This window comes from Melospiza melodia, chromosome 2, assembly GCF_035770615.1.
Source record: "Melospiza melodia melodia isolate bMelMel2 chromosome 2, bMelMel2.pri, whole genome shotgun sequence".
Classification (NCBI taxonomy): domain Eukaryota; kingdom Metazoa; phylum Chordata; class Aves; order Passeriformes; family Passerellidae; genus Melospiza; species Melospiza melodia.
Genome location: NC_086195.1, coordinates 113,858,536 through 113,881,149, shown reverse-complemented (window position 1 = coordinate 113,881,149; position 22,614 = coordinate 113,858,536). Strand labels below are relative to the sequence as shown.

Sequence of the window (22,614 nt, the reverse complement as noted above, 5' to 3'; positions counted from 1 at the left end):
TGAGCACAGGTGGGAAGGGGCTGCAGGCACTTAGATGAAGCAAGAGTGGTACAGAAAAGAGAGTAAATAAGATAAGGTAAGCCCAGAGTGTTAAGCAGGCTTAGAATGATTTTATCTGAGTGGGTATTTTAGAAGAGGCAAATGTGCCTTTGCTTTTACTTCACGGGGTTTTTGATCTCAGGATCTCTCTTTGCTTTTGTTGCAGCAGGAAGATGGGAACAGGAGCATTTACTCAGTTCTGTGAAGTACCTAAAAACATATAAGGCAAAAACCTCCCTTGGTGTTACTCAGTGGTGACTGAAATACTTTAGAATAATACCTATATATTTAAGTTATATTAATGACGTATTCTTAATAGAATTTAAAGGAAAGATTTTTTTAAGCTGTAATTTTGCCAAACAGAATTCTCAAAAATGTATTCAACCTCAGCCATATGTTGTTTTAAAAGTGGTAAGTAAGTAAGTAACAGTAGGTTACTTCTGTTTCTTATGGCACGATAAATGTCATTAACAATATGGTGAATAGGAGTATCAAGGCTGATACTCTGCAGAAGTTCATCACAAATTTAAAAAAAATCAATGCACAGATAATTAATTATTTATTAGTATTTCCACAAATGAAATATTTTTAAAATAATAATTTCTTTCTAAAGCTATAAAATTAATCAGAAAAACAATGTGAACAGAAAATGGTGTCATGCCTTTTTTGATTGAGAATTTTGCTTCTGGTTTTCTTCAGAAGCAGAAATAAGGCTTGTCAACAGGTATGCAGAGTGTAGGGATTGCCACTAAAATATGTAATTTTAAATTACATGAATAACTACTATTGTTTGGCATCAACTTCAGTGAGCATTCTTACTCTTCTATTAATATCAGATCTCTGTGATTTTTAGATCTCACTTGATCTTTCTAGCTTTTCCTTCTTTTCTTGGTAATTCAGTTAAGAGGGGATACTTGTTTTGGAAGAAATTTCACATGTTTAAAGTGAACACTTGGAATTTGAAGAGTTTGGTTTCACATACAGTAACTAGCGTCTGATAAAAGCTGATTTAAATATGGCCTGAGTTAGAAATGCCTTAGAAAATTGTTACGGCAAAACCAGTTTGCTGTTGCTACAGCACTGTACTGTTCCTCACAAGTAATTGAAAAATATTGATTTAAAAATTATGAGATCTGAAAACAGAGAGCAAGTATTGAGCTTAATTTAATTTTTTTCTTTCCTTTCTTGTCAACAATGTAGAAGATAAACTAATAGCAAGAGAAAAAGCGTTTGCAGCATCCTCTCATATCTGACTCTCTTTCAAGTACTGGTTGAGCCTTCTGAAGCCTCTTTTAACCTGAGTTATGCTGAAGTCTGCTGCTACAGCTAAACAAGCAAAGCTCCAGGCAGGCCAGGACGAGCCCAAATAGGGCCTGACAAGTCATGAATAATGTTCACCAGCCCAATATCCAGCCAGTGCCCTGATGGAAGCAATGAGGCCACCCTTACCTGCCTCCACTTCTGCAAATCACAGCAGGGTCTCCTTCACCTCAGGAGAAGAATGGGGAAACCCATTATTTCACTCTGATTCTTGTGCCTGTAATAAGCATAAAAGGTTGATTGGGAGAGGACACACCTTCATCTTTCTTATTCTTGCTCCACACAGCCCCCTCTGTTGCAGGGCTTTTCTGAACAAGTAGTTCTTAGCAGTAAAATTATTCAGCTCACCTCTCCAAACAGGTCATCACCTCTCTGTGTACTCAGGTCTCATTTGCTCATCAGTAAAAATCCAAGAGGTGCTGCAGCTTTTCTTTGCAACTACAAGGGCACCCCTGAAAACTGTACTTAATGAATAAGGATATCAGTACACAAAGGGAAAATCTACAAGGAATTAAGTATTTTTAATGATTTCTTTAAATGCTGTACCAGATTCATCTCAATGCAGAGATAACCACAGGTTTGGATGCTCACATTGGAAGGGGCACCAAGTGACCAAGTAACAGCTTGGTGCTTATAGCTTCTTCAGTGAAGCCTGGGCTTACCTTTGACAATTGAGTGCCATGTTCTGATTTAGAAGTAATTGCATGTTTTTCTCTTGCTAATACATTAGATCTGACTGACTTTTTATGTCACAGATGTGTTTAAGCACTGAGGCATTCAGAATCCAAACAATGCATTGCTCAGGGCATCTAAACCACTTAGTGCTACTATAGGAAATAGTTTTGTCTGTTCTCTGTCTTAGTTACTGCCTGTTCCACTTCAGGAGTTTCATTTATCTTTCAAAAAGTTCTTGTAAATCAGTTTAATGAAACCTAAAATCAATTATTTCTTAATAATTGAAATAATATCCTAGCATCCTTTAGTTTTTGTCGCATACAATATCCCATATATTTAGATTTCTGTCCTAAGAAGCTGTGTCCCAATCCAAATACCACTCAGTGGGTTTGTAAGGAGGTACACAAGAAGCAAGACGCACATCACTTGAGGAAGAACCTCATTTAATTCAGATTCCAGATGAGCTCAGAAAACCATTCAGTTTTGCCTCGACTGGGATCTACAATAGTTAAAGAGAGAGGCAGTGGAAGAGAATATTTTAGCAAGGATTGTATTTGAGAAACATGTAATTTTTGGGATAGAAAAAGAGCTCATTTTTTTTGCCAAAACAGATGTTTAAATGATAATGTTTTCTCTGTTGCAAATAAAATGTGAGAATTTTTTTCCCATTGAGGAACTGGACATCTGCCCTTTTATAAGAAAATTATTGGGTCATCTTGTAGTACGAGGAAAACAGAAACACAGAAAAAATTACAAATTTAAGAAAACAAAAGGAAGGGGCTTTGAAAATTTTTAAATAGTACAGTACTTTTTTAAACTTTCTTTATTATTTGTGTTCTGGTTTTAGATTAGCTGCTGTATTCTCTTTCTTTTTTGTTTCTTGTCTTCTTTTCTTCTTTTTTTAACAGCACAGCTGACCTAGTTCCCTTCACTGTCATTCACATTGTGTGCAGCTAACTTACTCATGCAGAGTAATACTTTGTGAGAGCAGTTTTCATTTCAGAATAAATATCTGAGGTATGAAAGGATAGGGGAGAAATGTACCCCATTCCAGGCATTTTGCCATAGATCAGGTTCCAAATCTCACAGTTTTCAACTGTGAATTTCTCAGTGGCAGATAATGTGATGCCATTTCCATGACTGCTTAAGGGAGCCAGCACTGATAAATACACAGAATTCTTCACAGAGTACCTCTCTTCAAATAAGGACTTTTTAATGTACTTTAGTTTATGTACATGTATGAGTGTCCTTCTGACATCAGCAATACTAATAAGGGTTGTTTATATTTATAAATATTTGCAGGTTGGGTCTTTATTATCCAAGGCACTGGAGAGTTTTTAAGGCTGCTGCTTTAATCCATAGAATGTAAACATAATAAGAACTCTCTCGAGTGTGGTAAGGCCTCTGTATTCTTCATGATGAACATCTTTCTGAAAGTGATGTACCTGCAGCTTCTGAGCCTTAGAAAGACTCAAAGTGCCCAACAACAGGGGTCAAATTCAGATTGGACTATCCATACGAATAATGCACTCCTGGTTTTTATTTTGATAAAATAAATTACAGCTCATAACATTTTATGTTTCTTTAACTAATTTCATAAATGAAAATCCTATAAATACTATATTTAGACAAATAAACACAATAAAGACTATAAATTATTCCTGGATATTTTTACTCAGTTCTGTCTATTTGCTGTTTTGCTCATTGGCCCTGAGGACTCCTGATAGAGGTTTCAGCAAGTCTGGGAAATACTCAGGCTATTAAAATACATAAAATTATGCTAATATAATTTTTGCACACTGCTTAGCATTTCATTTAAATGGATGCAAACCAGATTTTTTTTAAGGAATGATTTCCCTCTTTTTTAAAATTTTCTATTTGGGTTTTCCTTTTGGAGTAGTGAAATGAAAATGAAGGAGAATATATTTCTTGAAATACAAGGGGTAATTTATTTACTTTTAAATTTGGTGATACCTACAGAAGGCTTTTATCCTGAGAATTAAACAAGGAGTGACCTATGATCAAAAATACTCCCCAAAAGTTAAAAAGATGTAAAGATTAAATTGCTTGAGGGCATGATTTTAGAAGTGGAATCTAATAAAAGCAGAATAAAGAAATGGCCGAGATAATGATAGTCTGGTATCTGCTGAGTTTCAGTGGAAGGAGATAGAGCCTATTTTAACATTCATAAATTGAGCCATGACGCAGCCAGAAACAGGTTCCTTCATCTGCCCACCCTTACTGCTGGACCTCCTGGAAGAATCCGAGAGGAGATGATGTTGGACATCTGTCACGGCTCAGTCCATCTGTCTGGAGGCTCAGGTCCCTGTTCACAGCTGCTGTGCCCCGTGGCCAGTCCCAAGCAGAGCACAGTCCCTGTGCTCTGGCTGTGCCCACTCTGGGGAGGTGCCAGGGAGGGCGGCTGCTCCCTGCCCCAGCACCAACTCCTGCTCAGGAGTATCCCCAGCAGGAGCCAGGCTGCTCCTGGAGCAGCTGCCTTTAATGGCATCCCTGTGGTGTCCCCATGGTGTGACCTGTTTATCCTAAACTCAGGGCTCTCTTAAGGGCCTGTGAAGCTCACTCTGCAGGCTGGCTACTGCTTTTAGGTGATGGTGAGCATGGAGTGATGCTGCTGTGAACACCCAGACAGAACTGTTAGGTGTTTACTGGTTGGTATTTGGTGAAATCTCAGGCCAGGGTAGCTGTATAATTCTTCCTTTAATCTCAATATAAAATTTAGAATTTAACCAAAGCGAAAAACTCACCTTCAGTACTAAAATTAAGTATACTTTTATCAGACACATGGATCCAAGCACTTAAAATATGAATTCTTATCTTCCAGTGAGGATCCTGAGTATTTTTGTATCAGTTTCTGTGGGTTGTAATATTTCAAAATTTAACCTCTGCTTTGTAACCCAATGTAGATGGGGTTTGAGTTAGTCATATCTAATAGATGCACAAGCTGAGGTACCAGATAACATTTTTGTAAAAGTTATGCAGACTGTGGGTGTTGTACAAGTCATGAGCCTTAGTAGTGTCAGGCAAGAGACAGATACTCTGGGAGTAGAGAAGGGAGATTTTTTTTTCTCAAATATTGCAGCACTTTATTATTATTGATAAGAGTAAATAATTAAATAGTTAAAATAGCATTCTGGAGGCAGTGATAAGTTAGAAAAATAAAGCAGAGAGAGTTTTTGTCCCCTTTTCTTTGTAAGCATGACTCCATTTACTTAATTTCATCTCCTGAAAAAGCTTTGCCAACACAAATTGATCGGCTGAGGCAGGGGATGGATTGTTCTCCCCTGGGTGTCACTTCAGAGCAACAGGAATTTCCTGCTCACTTCAGAACTCTGATAAAATATTTTATACAGAATTCTGCCTCCTTTTAGAGTATCAGGCTGTGACCTGTGGCAACTTAGCTATCCTGTGAACATACCCTTTCATGTTCCAGATCTGGATAAGTGTCCTGCATGGATTCAGTTCGGGAGGAAGGCTGACAAAGCAGGGAGATTCTTATTATCTGCTTGTCTTTCCATCCCGAGGTCAGTGTCTGTCCTAGCTTCTTCTGGAGAAAGCTGGGTGAGTGGTTTTTAGAAAGGGAGGAGTGGCAGGAAGATTTGACAGCTGAAGTGTTCCCCTCCTGCCAAAAATGAGGCAGAGCTGCAGCATGTCCAGACTTGAGTATCAGCATGTCCTCAGGCCCATATCCCTTATATGTTTGGCTCATCCCAGGTACTTTTTTAATGATTAAAAATGCCATTTTGCACTGATAAAATTCACAAGAAGCTCTGCAGGCAAACCCTAGCACTTCACTGGATATATGGGAGTAGAGGTTTCTATTAGCAATATTTTTGTACCTGTTCATTTACCCACAATGTCTCAGCCCAAATGAACTCTGCTATTGATTCCTATGACTTGAGACCTTGCACATCTGTACTGCTTTTTCCCTGTCCTATAGCACAACTTTGTCCCATGCACTTCTCCTGATCTATTTTTTGATTCTAAACTCAATTAGTGGATTTCCTTTTTCTTAAACACACCAGTGAAACCAATAGAAAATCTATTCACCCACACATTAAATAGGTTTGAGGATTGATTTGCACCCACAGCTCTGAATTGCATTTGATCTGCATATGTGTTTAGATCTGGACTGGGTTTTTAAAAGTTTGACAGTGAGATATCTAACTCTTTCTTGAGTATTGTTTATGAGGAATAAGCAGGACAGCATAGGGATAACAGTGACAACCAGTGGTGAAAATGCTCTGGGGCTTCCTGAGGAGACCTAGCACTGGCAAGCAGAGCACTTCAGCTGGATTGAAAAATGGGACTGGTTTTGTGAGTTTAGGGGAAAATGTTTCTGGGTAGATTTCCACAGTTCTATATCTGAGCCACCAAAATTCCTGACCTGATTTTCAGGAGCACTAGAGCAGCTGAAAGTGAAGCAGAGGTTGCCCAGCATTGCAAGGCTGACCATCTGGCCTCCAGGTATTGCTGTTAGAAAATAATTTCAAAATCAGAGATCACCTTTGAGAACACTGGCTTTAATCTCAACTTCACAGATTTTTCTAGATGTACTCCAAAGGCTTTTTTCCAACTTATTTATTTGAAATGAAAGAGGAGTACATTTAGATATTCAGATAGATGTTCAGAAGAAATTATTTACCCTCAGGGTGGTGAGGCACAGAAAGAGGTTGCTCAGAGAAGTCATGGATGCCCCATCCCTGGATGTGTTCAAGACCAGGGTGGATGGGGCTCTGAGCAACCTGATTGAATAGAAGGTGTCCCTGCCCATGGCAAAGGGGGCTGGAACTGGATGATCTTTAAGGTCTCTTCCAACTCAAGTCATTCTATGATTCTGTGATTCTTTTTGCTGGTAATGGTGGGTGGAAATACTAGTGCTGACCTTTGAAGACATAAAGCTTGACAGAAATGAAAAGGATAGAAAAGTTTTCTGTTTGTCTTTTTGCAAAATACCAGTTTTGTTATTGATGTAAATCACACAGAATGTAAACAACATGTTCTTGTTACTGCGGGGGACTGAGTGCCTGAGTAGAAACTGTGAGTGCTATTCACAGTGACTCCCTCTTTTCTAATTGCTGATCTCATGCAAGTACATAAAGGAATTGAAGTTTATTCACTGAAATTAGTGACTTGTGTAGGCAGGTATGTATAATGCCTCTGATTTTATGTTTACTGGCAGCATTGTTTCAGTTGCTGCTTTTTTCCATGGAAGAGTTCAGCTGCCAGGCTGAAGGGCTTCCAGAAGCAGCAGAGGAGGCACACCTGTGAGCACGACTGCAGAGGCAGCTCCCTGCAGCAGCACTCATCTCTTAATCACTGACAGAGCATCGTGTCTGTGCACATCCTGAAGAAGAGGGCTTCTCCTTTTTCTTAGCAGTCTCATTTGGAATGTCACAGCCTGTTACTGGCAGCCTGATTCATACCCTGAGATTTCCCAAATATCTCGGTGCTTCCCACTGGCACCTCTGAATGCTTGGTGAAGTACTGAATGTGCAAGGTGATGTGTCAGTGCAGAGGATCTGGTCTAAATGCCAAGGAGATGTTACATTGTCGGGGACTCAGACAAATTATACCATGAACCAATCTCTATATTTGGATATAAAGAGAAATGTTTATTTTTTACTCAATAATAAGCCTGTGTTATTGTTAGGAAAAAAAACCAACCAGTTGCTGCTCCCATTTTGTTTTGAGCACTGGTAGGGCTACGAAATTATTAAGTTAATGTATAAGAATTGTCTTTTTTTTTTTTCTTCTGGTGCTGTTGCTGTTTGAGAGATTCAGTGAATAAAAAAATAACAGTAGAAAACTACCCACATTTCAAAAATATCTAGATGGTTTGGCTTGCTTGGGTTTTTTTCTTGTTAATTTGCTCTTAGTTAGATCAAAAGTACAATTAAAAGGACCTGACAGGCAAACTAGAGAGGCAGAAGAGGAGCTGCCACCTGCTGTAAGTTTTAGATGCTCAATTACATGATCAGTTGTTTGATTCTTTCTGTAATGACTGCAATCTCAATTTTGTTACATGAAATACAGCAGCTCCAACCCTTTAAGAGCAGATTTATTCTCCTTAGCATTATTTTCCTACCCTTTATGCCCTATCCATTACAGAAATCATGTATTTGAACAGAACAATAATGGGTAATAGTCTCTAAACTTCAGTGGGGTTTTCTCGGTAGCTGTCTGAAGTCTTTCCAAAAGAAGTGGCATTAATAAATACCATTATATAGGTGATAGGTTAAAACTCACACCTAAAACAAAAAGAAAGAAAAAGAAAAAAAAGAAAACAGGGCAGCACAGTACAGACAATAGTTTATAGTTTGGGAAATGTTTCAAAGCTCCCTTTGCATGTCCACTTTTTGATTTGCTCTTCCCCAAGTCATTGTTTTTATGCATTTTAGATTGTCTCTGTGTTCCACTCTGACCTTGGCGCCTGCAGATGATGGGCACGGGCAGTGTGTTGCTCATTTGTGAGTTACCCCAGCGCTGCAGGCTGGCCCCTTGCCCGGGGTGTGCCTGGGCTGCAGAGGGCAGGGCTGGAGCTGGGGCAGCACGGGGCAGTCCCTGGGGCCCCTGAGAGTCAGCACCAGTGAGATCAGCCCTGACAGAGCGGCACTGAGTCACACCAGCTGCTCCAGTCCCAGCCCAAAGGGCGCATCTGCTTGCCTCTTCCGTGCAGCTCCTGTATCTAAAAAATCAGGTTTTGTAAGGAGTTACGAGCAGCAAGGCAAAACCAATCTGTTGATTATACAAAGGAACAGTACTGGGAGTTTTCAGGGGAAAGAAATGCATCCATATCTAGTTCTTTAATATAAACATGAGAACCAAATTCAGTTGTGATGAGTAAAGTATTGAAAAGTAGGTTCTTATACACAGACTCACATGAGACTCCTTTTAAATATCTGGACCAATGTAAAAGGTAGAAGCTAAGACTAATGTAAAAAATGGAAGTTTAAGCCTAAACACAGGCTTCATCTGCATTATTGCTTTTTTTTTAGAACTTAGTGAGATAATCCAATGGGAATAACAGCAGAACATACATGTAATTTTGATAGATTTTATGAACACATGTCATACAATGCCTTAAGGACAAGGGGAGAAATTGGAAATCCAGATAAAGCTGAGAATAAGCAAATTGCATGTTTGTAGGTCTAAACAATGAAAGTATTAGTGGGCAGTCAAACCTAAGGTCAAAGTTACATTCCTCAGCATATATAGGTATAGAAACAGGTGTGCAATCACTATGGCGTTCTCAGGACAAGGAGTTCCTCCGGCCTGTAGCAATATTTTAACGTGCTGATGGTTTGATTGTTGGGCTAGAAAGATTCAAAGGTTTGTTGAAAGACTTGAAGGGAATGGACAAGAAAAATGGGATGCAGATCACCAAATATAAAAGACACAAAAAGACAAAAAATATCCCACAGTCTTGTAAGCAAGGAGGCAGCTGAGATCAGGGTGACTACAGAGGCATCAATCACCAGGCATCAGCTGGCACTCACCAACTCAGTGGCTGAAGTTCAGCCTCTTTCCAGCTCTTTTGAATTATTTCTTGAAGCTCATCATTTGTGTGCAGCATGGCTTGATGCACCTTTCTTGTGACACGAGCATACGAAAACTGTGCTCAGCTTTGGTGAACCAGTAAAAAAAAAGTGTGCTTCCAAAAAACTTGGAAATCAAAATACCTGATATTTTCACCTTCATGCTTTTTGCTTTAGAAATCAGAGGGCTGTTTCTTTGAAAAGACTTTAAATGGTGTTTTCTTTGCATTTAGCAGTTTGTCCTTGCTTCTTACAGATGATGTAGCGTAACCATGTTAATATGTGTACCCATTGTGTCCCTTTTATCAGTTGACGGCAGGTTGCAGGTCACCTTAAAGTTTTAAATTGGCTAGAATTTTGAGTCTGGCCCTCCAACTGTTTCTATATACAGTTCAATAGTAATTTATGCTTTCTAGCTCAGTTTATCCTTGCAATTAGCCGCTCAAGTCTATAGATAATGCCTTTTTACTGCCATGTTGACAAAGAGGAAGATCCTCCATTTTTCAGGAACATAGTTGATGTACAATAAATTCCAAGCAGCCATAAAAGCAACTGTAATCTGAAGTAAAACCTCACTGCTTTCTTGGAAATGTATTCAAAACATCTGAGCCTCTTTGAAGAAGCTGGTATGTTTTACGGTCTGCCTTCCTCAGGAGTAGATTAAAAGGGTAAAAGTTGGATATTTTCATCTCATTATTCACCAGGATAGTTCATTAATAGATTGAAGCTGCTCTAGAATAAATGTGCTATGTCCATACAACACTAAGTGCTGACTTTCTCAGGACGGCTATAGGAATATCCTATAATAGACAGTGAGTTGCATAGTGGCTTGATACAACTGATTTTTTAAGAAATTATCAGATGTCTAGCACCTTGAGTAAGTAGTGGAATTGATTATAACACAGTAGCCAGCAGCTCCGGACAAAAATCATGCTTTGTTTCTTGTTATGAAAACTACTTGATATAACTACTTCAATTTTATTATTTTTTTGGTTCTGCAATGCATATTGTAACACTGAGGCAGATTAAAATCCATAACCCTTTGCTAGCACTCCGATTTTTGTACCTTTATGGGTTTTTCCAGGCATCTGTATTCATCTTGTACATAATCAACCCCTAAAAGTTTGCTGCTGAAAGAGGAATTTTATCTGAATATCAGGATGTAGATATAACCACCTTGGAGTTACCCATGCATAAAAAAACAAGCATCACTGCTGAGTGTGTTAGGAGTTGCATGTAATCATCGCCTTTCTAATGAGATACATTAAATTTCTGGGGTTTTAGCATATAAACATATACCCAAAAGTGTCTGACTTGTTACTTTTCACATTTTCCAACTGGTTGATGGTGTGATGCCATTCCACAAAAATACTTTTTAGTGGCTTACATTTTATATCCCATTAATTGCTTAGTTAGAACAGGAGACATAATGGAATTTCTTTTTTACTGATTCAAGATACAGTTTTTGAATGTTTGGGTGTGAGCCTCTGTACTTCAAGTTTCTTCTGATAATGGATACTTGAAGTAACAATTATGTAGGTGAGTGAAAGTTAAACAATAAAAGAAATATGTTTTAGATCTCTAGATGAACTAAAATATTTTAAGTGAATACTGCTTTTTGCATTTTATGTAAACATAAATATATATATGAATATTTCCTATACTAGAAAGACTTTTAGAATTTTTGTTTATATTTAATAATTTCAGGACAGGCAAGTTTGTTCTTGCATTATATTTTCTGGACAGATATTTCATGGCAGGCAGCAGTTTGTTGGGTGTCCCATCCTATGGGCACTGACTTTTTATTTTTAAGTGGAACAGTGCTGTAGGCGTCTATCTCTATGAAAGAATGAAAATGCATAAATCAGGAAACGGTACAGAATATTTAAGAGCTTGTAAACCTGTCAGGTTTTGGTTGTCTTTCTGGTTTGATGTCCATCATTTTCTATCCTGTCATTGGAGAAGGAGAGAATGGAAAAGAACAGAGAATGGATTTACAGCCCTTTGTCTTCATATGTGAAAGCTGCTTTGGAAGGAAATGGGGAAAGCCTGTTGAATATTTGGTTTTGCTTTCAAAGAAGAAGAACAAATATGGGTAAAACGATGCACAGTGAAAGAAGGAAGAGATTGGCGGCTTGTCCTAAAACACATATTTGCTGCATAACAAGAGTTAAGTAACAAACAGTTAAAGTTTCTTGTTAAAGTTGTCCCTGCTCGCTGTGCTTCCCAGTGTTTAGTGATCAACTGCAGCTCATACTGAGTTGTGAGATTAAGAGAAGACTTAGCTACTTAGCGTTTTCTCAGAGATGGGATCACATCCATTACACAATAGCTTTGCCTTACAAAAGTCTCCTCAGACTCAGGTTCCTTTGAATTTACCTTTCATATTATTCTTATGAACACTGAGTGTAAAACAGCAAAAGAATGAGAAAGAGACATTAGCAAGAATGCCATATAATAATCATATAATTATAATTTCATAAAACCTACCCTCCTGGCTTTTATTTATTCCAGCCCCTGTCTTTTTTATAATACTTGATTTTTAGATAGTGTAATTCATACACTGACAGGTCGTAAAGAAAGGCTGCAAGCAGAAAAACAGGCTCACAACTGTACAGAAAAAATAAATAGAAAAGAGTACACTAAAGTAGGCCACTTCATTTAGCTTGAGTGTTCTTGCAACTTTTTCTAGCTTCTCAGCTTGTAAATTACACCCATTTTGAACTTTCATAAGTTCACACATCTTTTGGAAGGAACATGTAGAACTGAAAGAGTCTAAATTATACCTTGAAAAATACCTCTAAATTTGCACCTATTTATGTTTACTTTTGCATTTGTACATAGTTATGGACATGTATACTATCATACTGAGACAGGTCTACAAAAAAACTGTATATATGAAAATATACCATCCCATCTGATGTTGCATAATAGTGACAGAAACTCTAATATTTTTTTTATCCAATATTTCAATGTATTTGAGAGGAGTAGAAATTTCCTTGTGATAAATAACTAGAAAACATCATCCTCCTTTGTACTTTTTGGCCATTTCAATAGCTATTTTTGAGTTTTTCTTTATACCTTGTTTTATGTGAGACATTTACATTGCAGAAGATTGTCTGCAGTAATGACTGCAAGTGTCTGGATAAACTTGTGTCAAAAAATTCCACTGTCACTTGGAAAGGTTTGGTCTATGACTGAGTGTCTCTGCTTTCCTCCTGCATTATTCATCCAGGGACAGGATGGTGAATTGATGGGCAACTGGAGGAGAATTTCTTCCCAAGCCCATCATGGTTTGTTTCAACAGCTATGTTGTTAAATCCTCCTTTCAGTCTCTTAATTTAGCGCCATCGCATTTTTCCCTTGGCATTGACCTTTTCTAGATGAGAGCCTGGTGCTGCCAGCAAGCTGATGAATTATGGCTGTTCTGAGTTGAAGTGACCATCAAATATAGGCTGGTTTACTCATCTTCTTCTCCAAAACCCCCCATGACAGTACTGGAAGGCAATATTTCTTACAATACAAGTAATTTCTCTTAGTCATGCCTTGGGGCATCTGCCTTTCTTATTGATACTGGGTTCCTTTAATCACAGATGCTGTACAGGAGATAAAAGATGTCTCTCTGTGTTGATACAGCAAGGAGTTATTGTTGTTGGTTAAGCTGAAGCCTTAAAGCAATTTTTACTGCATATTTGAATCTTAAGGGAAGGTAGATGCTGAGGATTAGGTGGGGAGGAGATTATGCTCCAGGAGAACAAATATCCCATTTCAGTGATACAAGGATTCTGGCTGAGATTCCTTTAAAGCCAAAGATGTACCCAAGCAAAAAATTACACATTTCTGTGAAAGTTCAGAGTTGAAATGAAACAGAAAACAACTTTTCTCTCCTTCATGTGTCTGTGGGGATACTTGAGCATAGGCTATAAGATGTGATGGCTTTTGGTGGGCTGCAGACCATTCCCAGACCAAACCCATAGGTACAAATTTGGCTTCTCAATAATATTTCTAAAAAAAATTTTGCTTCTTTTATTCAGGAGAAGCAGCACTTTTTTTGCGGTTCTACTCTTGAGCATTTAGTGACGCATTTTAGTTTTGAAATGAGTGTCATGAAGACAGTTTTGAAAATTAGTAACCTTTTCCAGGCTGCTGCCTCAAACTTCCTCTTGTGTTTAAACAACCTCTACGCACTCATTCCCAGTGTGATGGTTATGTTTCTGATCTTCATGATGGGCTGCATTTCACAAACGTGAAGTCATTTTTTGAGTCAAATTGTCCAACTTTAAATAACATTTATCGGAAATGCTCATATGAAAGAAATTTGTTCTATCTCAGCTGTGTCCCACTGAGTTGATGGCTATGAATTGTAGATAGTGGTCAAAAGAAGATTAATACCAGAGCACTGCTTGTAACATAATAGTAGCTTTTATGTAAGAGGAAGAGAGAAATATATGACTTCTCCTGTCTAGTATATATAAGTAGTAATTTGGTATCATTCATGCAGTTATTATTTAAAATATTCTTTTTTCTGACATCATTGTTTCATCTTTTCAAATGGTAAATTTATGAAAGAGCATGTGCTCTGTGCTCTGCCTTCCATAAAGAATATTATTGTCTTTAATAAATTATAGATCAGTATGGCCATAGCTTCTAGTTGTAAGCAAGGTAACCTATCTGTTGTGAGATAGGGAAATTTTTGTAAAAATTTTGTATATTCTGGTTTTGCCTTATCACTCTGTACAACTACCTGAAAGGAGGCTGTAGGCAGGTGAGGGTCATCCTCTTCTCCCAGGCAAACAGACACGGGACAATAGGAAATGGCCTTAAACTGCACAGGGAAGGTTTGACATCAGAGGGAATTTCTTCACTGAGAGGGTGGTTAAGCATTGGAGCAGGCTGCCCAGGGAAGAGGTGGAGCCACCCTCCCTGGAGGTGTTCAGGAAATGACTGGATGTGGCACTGTGGTTTGGTTGTCATGGTGGTGTTCAGTCAAAGGTTGAACTTGATGATCTTGGAGGCCTTTCCCAACTTTAATGATTCCATGATTCCAACCTGCACATTAAGTTAAGCCAGACTTTGATCAGTGTTGAGTGTTGGACTAGATGATCTCAAAAGGTCCCTTGCAACCTTAGCTCTTTTGTAATTCCGTGATCCTCTTAAACGCACAGATATCTGTTCAAACTATTTTTGTTAGCTTATCTTTATGTATATTATGTGAATTTTATTCATGACCTCATTTGAGGTGCTTATGAATGTACATGAATAAAAGAATTGCTACATGATCAATAATACCATTCATATCCCTGCTAATTAGAACCCTAGTTAATTAAGTGCTACTATTTGCAATAATCTTAATTTACATTGAATTTTGCCTAAATTTAGTCAAAAGTGGATTATTTCTGTATAAGCAGTTATAGCCACATTTTCAAGTCTTTAAAGAACTTGGAAGTGAGATATAGAAATCATAACTAAAAGTTTTCTTTCACACGCTGACATTTTAATGTACTCTCAGTGGTTCTTTAACCAGCAAGAATCATCCTTGATTTTTACCTGCATGATAGCAAATACTCTTTTTATAACTTTCTTCTTTTTTAGAGATCACATTTAGTAATCTTCAGAAATAGAAATAACATTAGCTTAGAAGGGACAATAATGGCGTTCGGTGGCTGTTGTAATTTATTGAGCTAATTTTCTGTCAAAAAATGGTGGAAACTGTTTGAAAGGGGCTGTGAGTGTTTGCTGCTTTCATAGGATATCTACAGGATCGTCAGGTTCAGCTATTACTGCCTTTACTTTTGAAGTTAGTAATTGACTGCAAAGCTTGCAGTGGCAGCTAAAGTCTTGTGTTCCTTGGTATCTTACTTGGCCAGTTTGCACATAGAAAATTCTGCCAACTTTGCTTGTTCTTGTTCTGATGTTTAAAAATTATGTTTGTATTAGGGTTTTCTTAGGCCCAGATACACTAAATGTCCTCTCAACCTGCAAGAAATAGAATTTAAATTTTTTCTTAAGTCATGAAGTATGTGACCATGTATTGCTGTGTTTTCTGCCATTTGAAGAGAAGCTCATGCACAAGATGATTTCAAACTGTAGACTCTTAAAACATGTAAGCTTTGAGAAAATTTGATGTTATGGACTAAATATTAAGTGATTTTTTTTTTTGGTTTTTGTTTCCCTATACAAGCACTTGTCAGTTAGGTTTACTGTAAGAGGGTAGTCTAACTTACCTATTTCAATGTGCAGCAAGTCACTGGAATATCAATTTCAGTGTATTCCAAGTGTAATGTGCAGGAGAAGCCTCCTGTTCTTACAGGTTTTGCTGCACAAATATGTCTGTGACAAGGCCTTTTGCTGTTCCACCCCACTGCAGCTGTTTTCTGGGATCTCATCCTTCCACACTTGGATCACTGCAGCATCCTCTCCTCCTGCACTGAGGAGCACAGTGCTACCCCCACAGTCTCCACTCCGGACTCTGCCCCAAAGTTCATTTCCCACCTTGATTATTCTAACTTATTTATGAGTGCATTTTCCTCATTAAGCAGACTGCTTCTTTTAAACACTAAGACCAGTCTTCATGAGTCATTTCCAACCTTTCTATCCACTATTAAAATGTCATTTCCTTTTTTTTATTCCTGTGTTGCTATCCTCTAACTCTCAAAACACTTTTATGCCGACTCTGTGCTGCTTTTCTCTCTCTGCAGAAATTTCCTATAAGCCTCCACAAAGCTCATGTTGCCCTTTCTCCAGTCTGTTCTTAAGAATTCTTTGTCATCATCTCTACAAAAAAAAAAAAAAAAAAAAAAAAAAAAAAAAAAAAAATTGATAACCACCTCCTACTGTGCCAATACCATTGACTGGATGTGTTGTTTTTTTTGTATTGTGAGGTGTTTGCATCAGGCAGATTCCACATGGACTGTGCTTCAAAAGCTCTGAGGTCCTGTTCCATAAGCTGTACTTTTAGGTGCAAGTAATGAATAGTGCCAGGGTTTTTTACAATGCTTGGTTAGCCTGGCTGTCCCTTGCCTGGCAATCCCTTTGAGTTTGTCTTGCAATTGTGTTTTCTGCGTGGCACCAAGCAGAAACTGCAGCTAGTCCAGCCTACAGCTGTGCTTTTGCTGCCTGGTTGATTAACAAGTCCTGTTGTGCCCATCTCCAGCAGAGTCCGCTGCTCCTTGTTTGCTGCTGGCTGCAATTCAGGAGGAGATCTGCTAGCTTTATCACTTCTGTGAGCTGTAACCAATGCCCTTCCTTCATATATTTCAGAATAAAACACAAAACTAAAGAAGCTTAAAGGTTCAGGACTAGAAGGCAGTAAATTTTTGTGGGAGCCCTTATTATTTGTACAGCTGTCCCTTGCAGAGCCGGGTTATTACACTGTCCCTCATGGTGTGCAATGAAAGGTTACTTTTTGTTCAGCCCTGACAGTTCATTATTGACTTACTGAACAGAAATATAATTTGAAACTGCAGGTGTCCATTTAATTTGTAAACAATGTCTGGAAGCTATGTGGCTAGTTGTGTTGTCATGCTAGTTTTACTTTGTAACTGTGTGGTTCAGAGCATATTTCTTCTTTCTGAGAACAGGAATAGGAAAATGCTGTGTTTTGTGGGATTTACTTTGAGTGAAAAGTCATGACTAAGAATGGATATGTGTAACTTCTATAAAGCTAACTAGCTTGAACAAACTAAATTGTGAAATAACAACAATGGGAAGTTACACTAATAATCCATTCAAATATTTTCAATTACTGAAAGGCTTGTGGGACAACTAAGTTTGCTGTACTTTGATTTTGAATGATAGCCACTTGCTACAGGGCCCTATTATTGATTGGCATTGAGGCTCAGCTGCATCACGTCAGACCTCAGCTTTTGATTGACAGGAAGACATTACTTGGTAGGGAATTCATCTCAGTTGTCATCTGAATTACTTTCCAACAACCCCTTATATCTTTGTGTTGACACCACAAGTAACTTGAGCTCTTTTCAGAAACTCACAGATTTCAGAAGTGGATAATGGCTCTTTTTATTTTATTTCTTTTGTGTTTTGTTCTTATATGAAAGTAGATTCTGATACCACCACACGATTCCATGAGGCAAAATCCCATCATTTTGAATAGTATAATGCTAAGATTTGGCAATGCTTGTGGAATCAAAAGTTCTGTCATTGCAGACTAAGAAATCTGCAATGACAGATTTGAGCTCACAATCTTTAATTACCAATTAATGCTACTGCAACTAGAATTAAAATATCTCCAAATAGGACTCACATCAAGCAAAAATTTGATGAGAATCTAGAAAAATATCCAAGGGAAAATTCTTCTCAGCAAAGTGTAATTTAACATGTCCTTCACTTCTCTGGGACCCAGGAAGCTGTATCAAATTGCACTTCACAGCCAAAACCCATTCCTGGGGTTTTGAAAATTGGCAGCTGGTGTACACTTTATTTCTCAAATGTTGCTTTGACAGGATAAAACCACTTTTTATATAAAACTACAGGTTAAATCTGGGCTCTGACCTTGAAAGAGAAATCCTGAGCTCAAATTCTTGTTTGCAAGTCATATCTGGTTTTGCAATTTATTCTTTCACTTCCTGATATAAAAAGTTCTGGGATCAAAACCCAAAAAGTCATTCTTGCAGGGAAGATCTAAATTATTCATGTCAGCCAGATGCAGATTTGGATTGCTTCAGGTTGGATACAGATAGGGAGGTAGCCTAGGGGAGTGTCCTCACAACTCAATTTCCCTTTTAAAACACCCTGTACTGCCTCTACCCCAGCAATAGGTTTAAATAAAGTCACCCATGGATTATTTTTTTAAAGTCAGTGCTGTTAGCACATTACTAATTTTCTGGGAGTTCTCACTGGGTTAAGTCTAAGATACGGAGGTCTAGATTTGACCTAGGTACATGCAAAACCAACACCCCAGGTGTTATGGCTACTTTACTGTAGAAAATACAGAAGCAATTTTCAGCCAGCTGAGACAGTGTCTGAGGCAAGACTTTAGGCATCACTCCTAACTTAGAAATATTCAATTTCACCTAAGCCCCAGGGAAGGGGCCATTTCAGAAGTCTTCTGATTAACTCTTTCCTTAGAGGAACTGGTGTCTGCAGTTCAGTATAGTAATTGTCAGGTGCCTAATTTTCAGTAATGAATAGTCCTCACATTGCTGGAACTATTAATCTGTTTTAAAGTAACATATATTTCAGGGGCTTTTTGACATTAATCCAGGCAGAATAACCTCCTAATATAGTGGATGAATGCAAACTCCGTCCAAAACTGTTGTCCTACCCAAGTATCTGGAGTATCTGGAGTAGGATAGCTCCAGTAGTTTTAGGCAGAATACAGTATTTGGGTTTGACTCTTGTAAGGGAAAAAAACATCAGAGTGTTATTATGTTTTTTATAACTACATAGTAGTAATGATTTGTTTAGCAAGTTTGTCCAGTCTATTAGTCTAGAACCAGGAGTAGCTAAGTAATTGCATTGCCATAATCTATATTTTTGTGGTTTTTTCTTGGTAAAGTAAATCCCTACCACTATGTATACTGTGCACTGTCAGAAACACTACTGCAGTGCCAAAGAAATGAGAGAGGAAAGAGACTGGTTTGATTCAGAGAAGGGATATGAATTGAAGGAACCTTGTTTGAGTATCAATAATGGATATTGTTAGGGAAAACATACAAATAGTGTTTAGAGGCAGCCAAGCAGCTCTAGTAGGGAGGAACATAGAATGACAAACAGCTTTTGTTTATAACACAAAAAATGTGAGTATTGGCTAAGAAGTAGTGTTTATGGTAATTGAGCTTTACAAGGAAGTAAAACTTCATGGGGAACACAGGGGGTAGCATTTTCAGTGAAGTAGGCAATAAGGAGAGCTGTGTAGGCATTTCCTGATTAGCATCTGCTGTTTCAACAGCCAAGGAACATGACTCGCATGTAAATGCTTGTGCTAGGCTTCAACAGGCATTCCCTCTAGCATGCCTCCCTGCCTTCTGGTTTTATTTTGAGTCTCCTTGAGCCCTACTGTGACTTGAAATCAGTGGAGGAGAAAGGAGAGTAACACAAACAACAGATGTCTTAAAGTTTTGAACAGAGAGAGAAAAAGCCCCATGGCAAAGGAGACTGTGCAGTTAAGGTGTTTCCCTCTCATCAGTATTCAGTGCCTCTAGTAAAGTCTCTATTTGCATTTTTGCATGTGTATATATACATATCCCTGTATATGCAGTTGGTATGCAGTTGTACACATGGGGGGTAAAGATGTGATAGTGCAAAAGGATGCCATTGCACAATTCAGATCTGTTTTTGCATCCTGTAAGAGTCTGACCTGTAGACACTAAGTGTACTGGCTGACATGGCCAAAGCAACCTCTTTTAGGGCTGGCTCACAAATGATTTCCAAGCTGATCTCTGCTTTTTGTTTCTTGCTGCATAAAACACATTATTTTTTTTTTTAATCCGAAGCTCAAAGATTGGTACTGCTAATAGTATGCCTGGTTTTCATCAAGACAGCTTTGCTTACAGGTGGTAACTTAAGCCTTGGCAGTACAAATACCATGTACCCCACCACATTAGGAGAACTAGATTGCGCACCAAGCAATATTCAGTGCACGTTCAGAAAAGTCTTTAATCTGTGCATTTTGGTATGGGGAAGTGTGTCTTTAAGGACTTTGATTTTCAGAAAGTAAATCTGTGGCAGAAACAGCTGTGAAATTCTTACAATATATAGGCAGCTGGGGATGGCATAGAGACCCTGAAAATACATTGCCTGCTGGGTGTTAACTCAGTACTGCATGGGGCCAGGAACAAAAAGAAATGGAAAAAAATAATGTGAATGGAGAAGTGAAAAGATGTGAAGTTTCCAGATTTTTTTTTGCTTTTTGGGAAAGATAACTAAAAGAAATATAAAGAGTATTCAGAGCTGAGAACTTTGAGCTCTGAAATCTTAGCAAGCTACTTCCCCCTTTCCCACATCTACCTCCTCCTTTTATGTTTTATTTCTTCTACAGGCTTCAGCAGATGGGTCCACAGACGGAAAATCACATTCACATGGAATCCTATTTTCTTGTGATATTTTAAATGTGTATTTATTTGCTTGTTAACTTGCTGGGATTTTTCTAAGAATTTTGGTAACCTCTATCTCAATGGATATTCATACTGTTTGTTAGTTACTTCTGTTATTAATATATATTTTTTATTATTTGGCTACTGGACTACAGATGTTTATGCTTAGATTGACCTATAAAGAGTTTAGGATAACTGCTCTTACTGAATGTGACTTCTGAAAAAAAATTCCAGTTTTGGAATGTTTGCTGAGGATGCCAGTAGGAATTACTATTCTTTGTAAAGAAATTTGTATATCAGAATAGTATTTCCCTGTGATAGTATTTTTCTGGACTACAGGGAATGCTGAATGTTGGTAGCAGCACCTTAAGCATCAAATATTAGTTGCTGTAAACAAGAGGGAGCCTGCTGCATTCAGTTAAAACAGAACAACTGTTATCTCATTAATACTATTTTTGCATAGACTTTTTTAATCTTCATAAGTCCATCCTGTCAGAGAAGGAAGCATAATAACAATAATTATGCCTGTATTTTAAATAGTGCTTTTATGCCTGTGTAGCTTTCTTTCTGCTTTAAAAATATATTATCTCTGTAGCACAGGTGGGTAAACTGAGGAAGGGAAATAAGTTCACTGGAGGTCTTCCAAACAAAGACAGAACTCCTGACCTTAAAGCAGAACCTTATCTTAAATAATATGTAAAACTTATCACGAGGTATTTGTAAGTTAACAAAACAAATCCTGCACTTTAGAGATACCATTTAAAATTTGTTTTTCTTCCCACAGGAACTTTTTACACCAGAGTGCAAATTCAAGGAGTCTGTTTTTGAAAATTATTATGTAATCTACTCATCCATGCTCTACAGACAACAGGAGTCCGGAAGGGCCTGGTTCTTGGGGCTGAACAAAGAAGGGCAGGTCATGAAAGGAAACAGAGTGAAGAAAACAAAACCAGCAGCTCATTTTCTACCCAAGCCATTGGAAGGTGAGGCTCAGTCCATCTCTGGCAGACTCTCCTATACATCTCACAAGAAGAGGGACTGGTTTCCAAATTGCCCTTACTCAATATGCATGCCTCACACAGGGACAAATCTCAATGCCACTCCCAAGTTCCATGGAGCAGTTTTGTGCTTCCATGTAGTGATGCCACAAACAATTTTCCATGGACTAAGTGGTCATTCTACAAGAAAAGATTTTTCTTGTGGAATAGCATTGTGCTGCTTTTAAAATATTACATTGTTAGGGACAAAAACTATTGTGAATCTTGCAGTGAGAAAATAGTCCTTTCATTAGGCAGAATAAGATAATGACTATTGAAGATTGGGAGTTATATAGGGAATGGATGAAATGTCAACATTTTAAAGTAAAAGCTTTCTAAAATAAAACACAAAGGTTTCTTATAAAATAAATCATGATGTATTACTATGCCAAGTGGTGTAATGTAAGTTGGCCTTTAAACCAAGATAGGAACAAATAACAATCACAGTAACCTTACACACCAAAATGATGTCACATTCTCTGAAAAATCCATTAATATCTTGAAACTTTTGTGTTATCCTTTGTATTTATATACAAATACATATGTATGTATTTATATGCTGCCTTTTGCTTCTTGTCCTGATGGCACTACTTATTGTTCTAATTCCTGCACAGCCTCTGAAAGTAGTCATAGTCATTCTGAAAATTATCTCATTTCTTACCATCTGAAAACACATACTTGAGTAATGCTTTGGTTAGCAGTCCAATTTCTTTTGATATTTAACTTAAAATTTTTGATTGAAGGATCAGTTTGTCAAGTACTTTAGTTTCATCATAAGGAAAGAATCAGAATAAACTTATGTTTATTTGAAGTCAGCCTTTGTGCTTTCCCTGTCTTGTGAAAGTTTACAGTTCTTTCATAAGCTCTCAACAATACTAATAATTTATATCTTGATCTTTTTATATTAAGACTTATAGGGAGGGAATGCCAGTG

General features: G+C 37.8%; 1 protein-coding gene across 7 annotated transcripts in view; it reads left to right on the top strand.

Annotated features, from left to right (window-relative positions):
- The window catches only part of FGF14 (fibroblast growth factor 14), a 382,414-nt gene that overhangs the window by 351,532 nt on the left and 8,268 nt on the right, over positions 1–22,614 (top strand). For all 7 annotated transcript variants that reach the window (XM_063149620.1, XM_063149617.1, XM_063149624.1 and 4 more), the window contains one exon: positions 21,429–21,627. In XM_063149620.1, the coding sequence (XP_063005690.1) occupies positions 21,429–21,627 (199 nt within the window). The remainder of the gene's footprint in view (positions 1–21,428; positions 21,628–22,614) is intronic.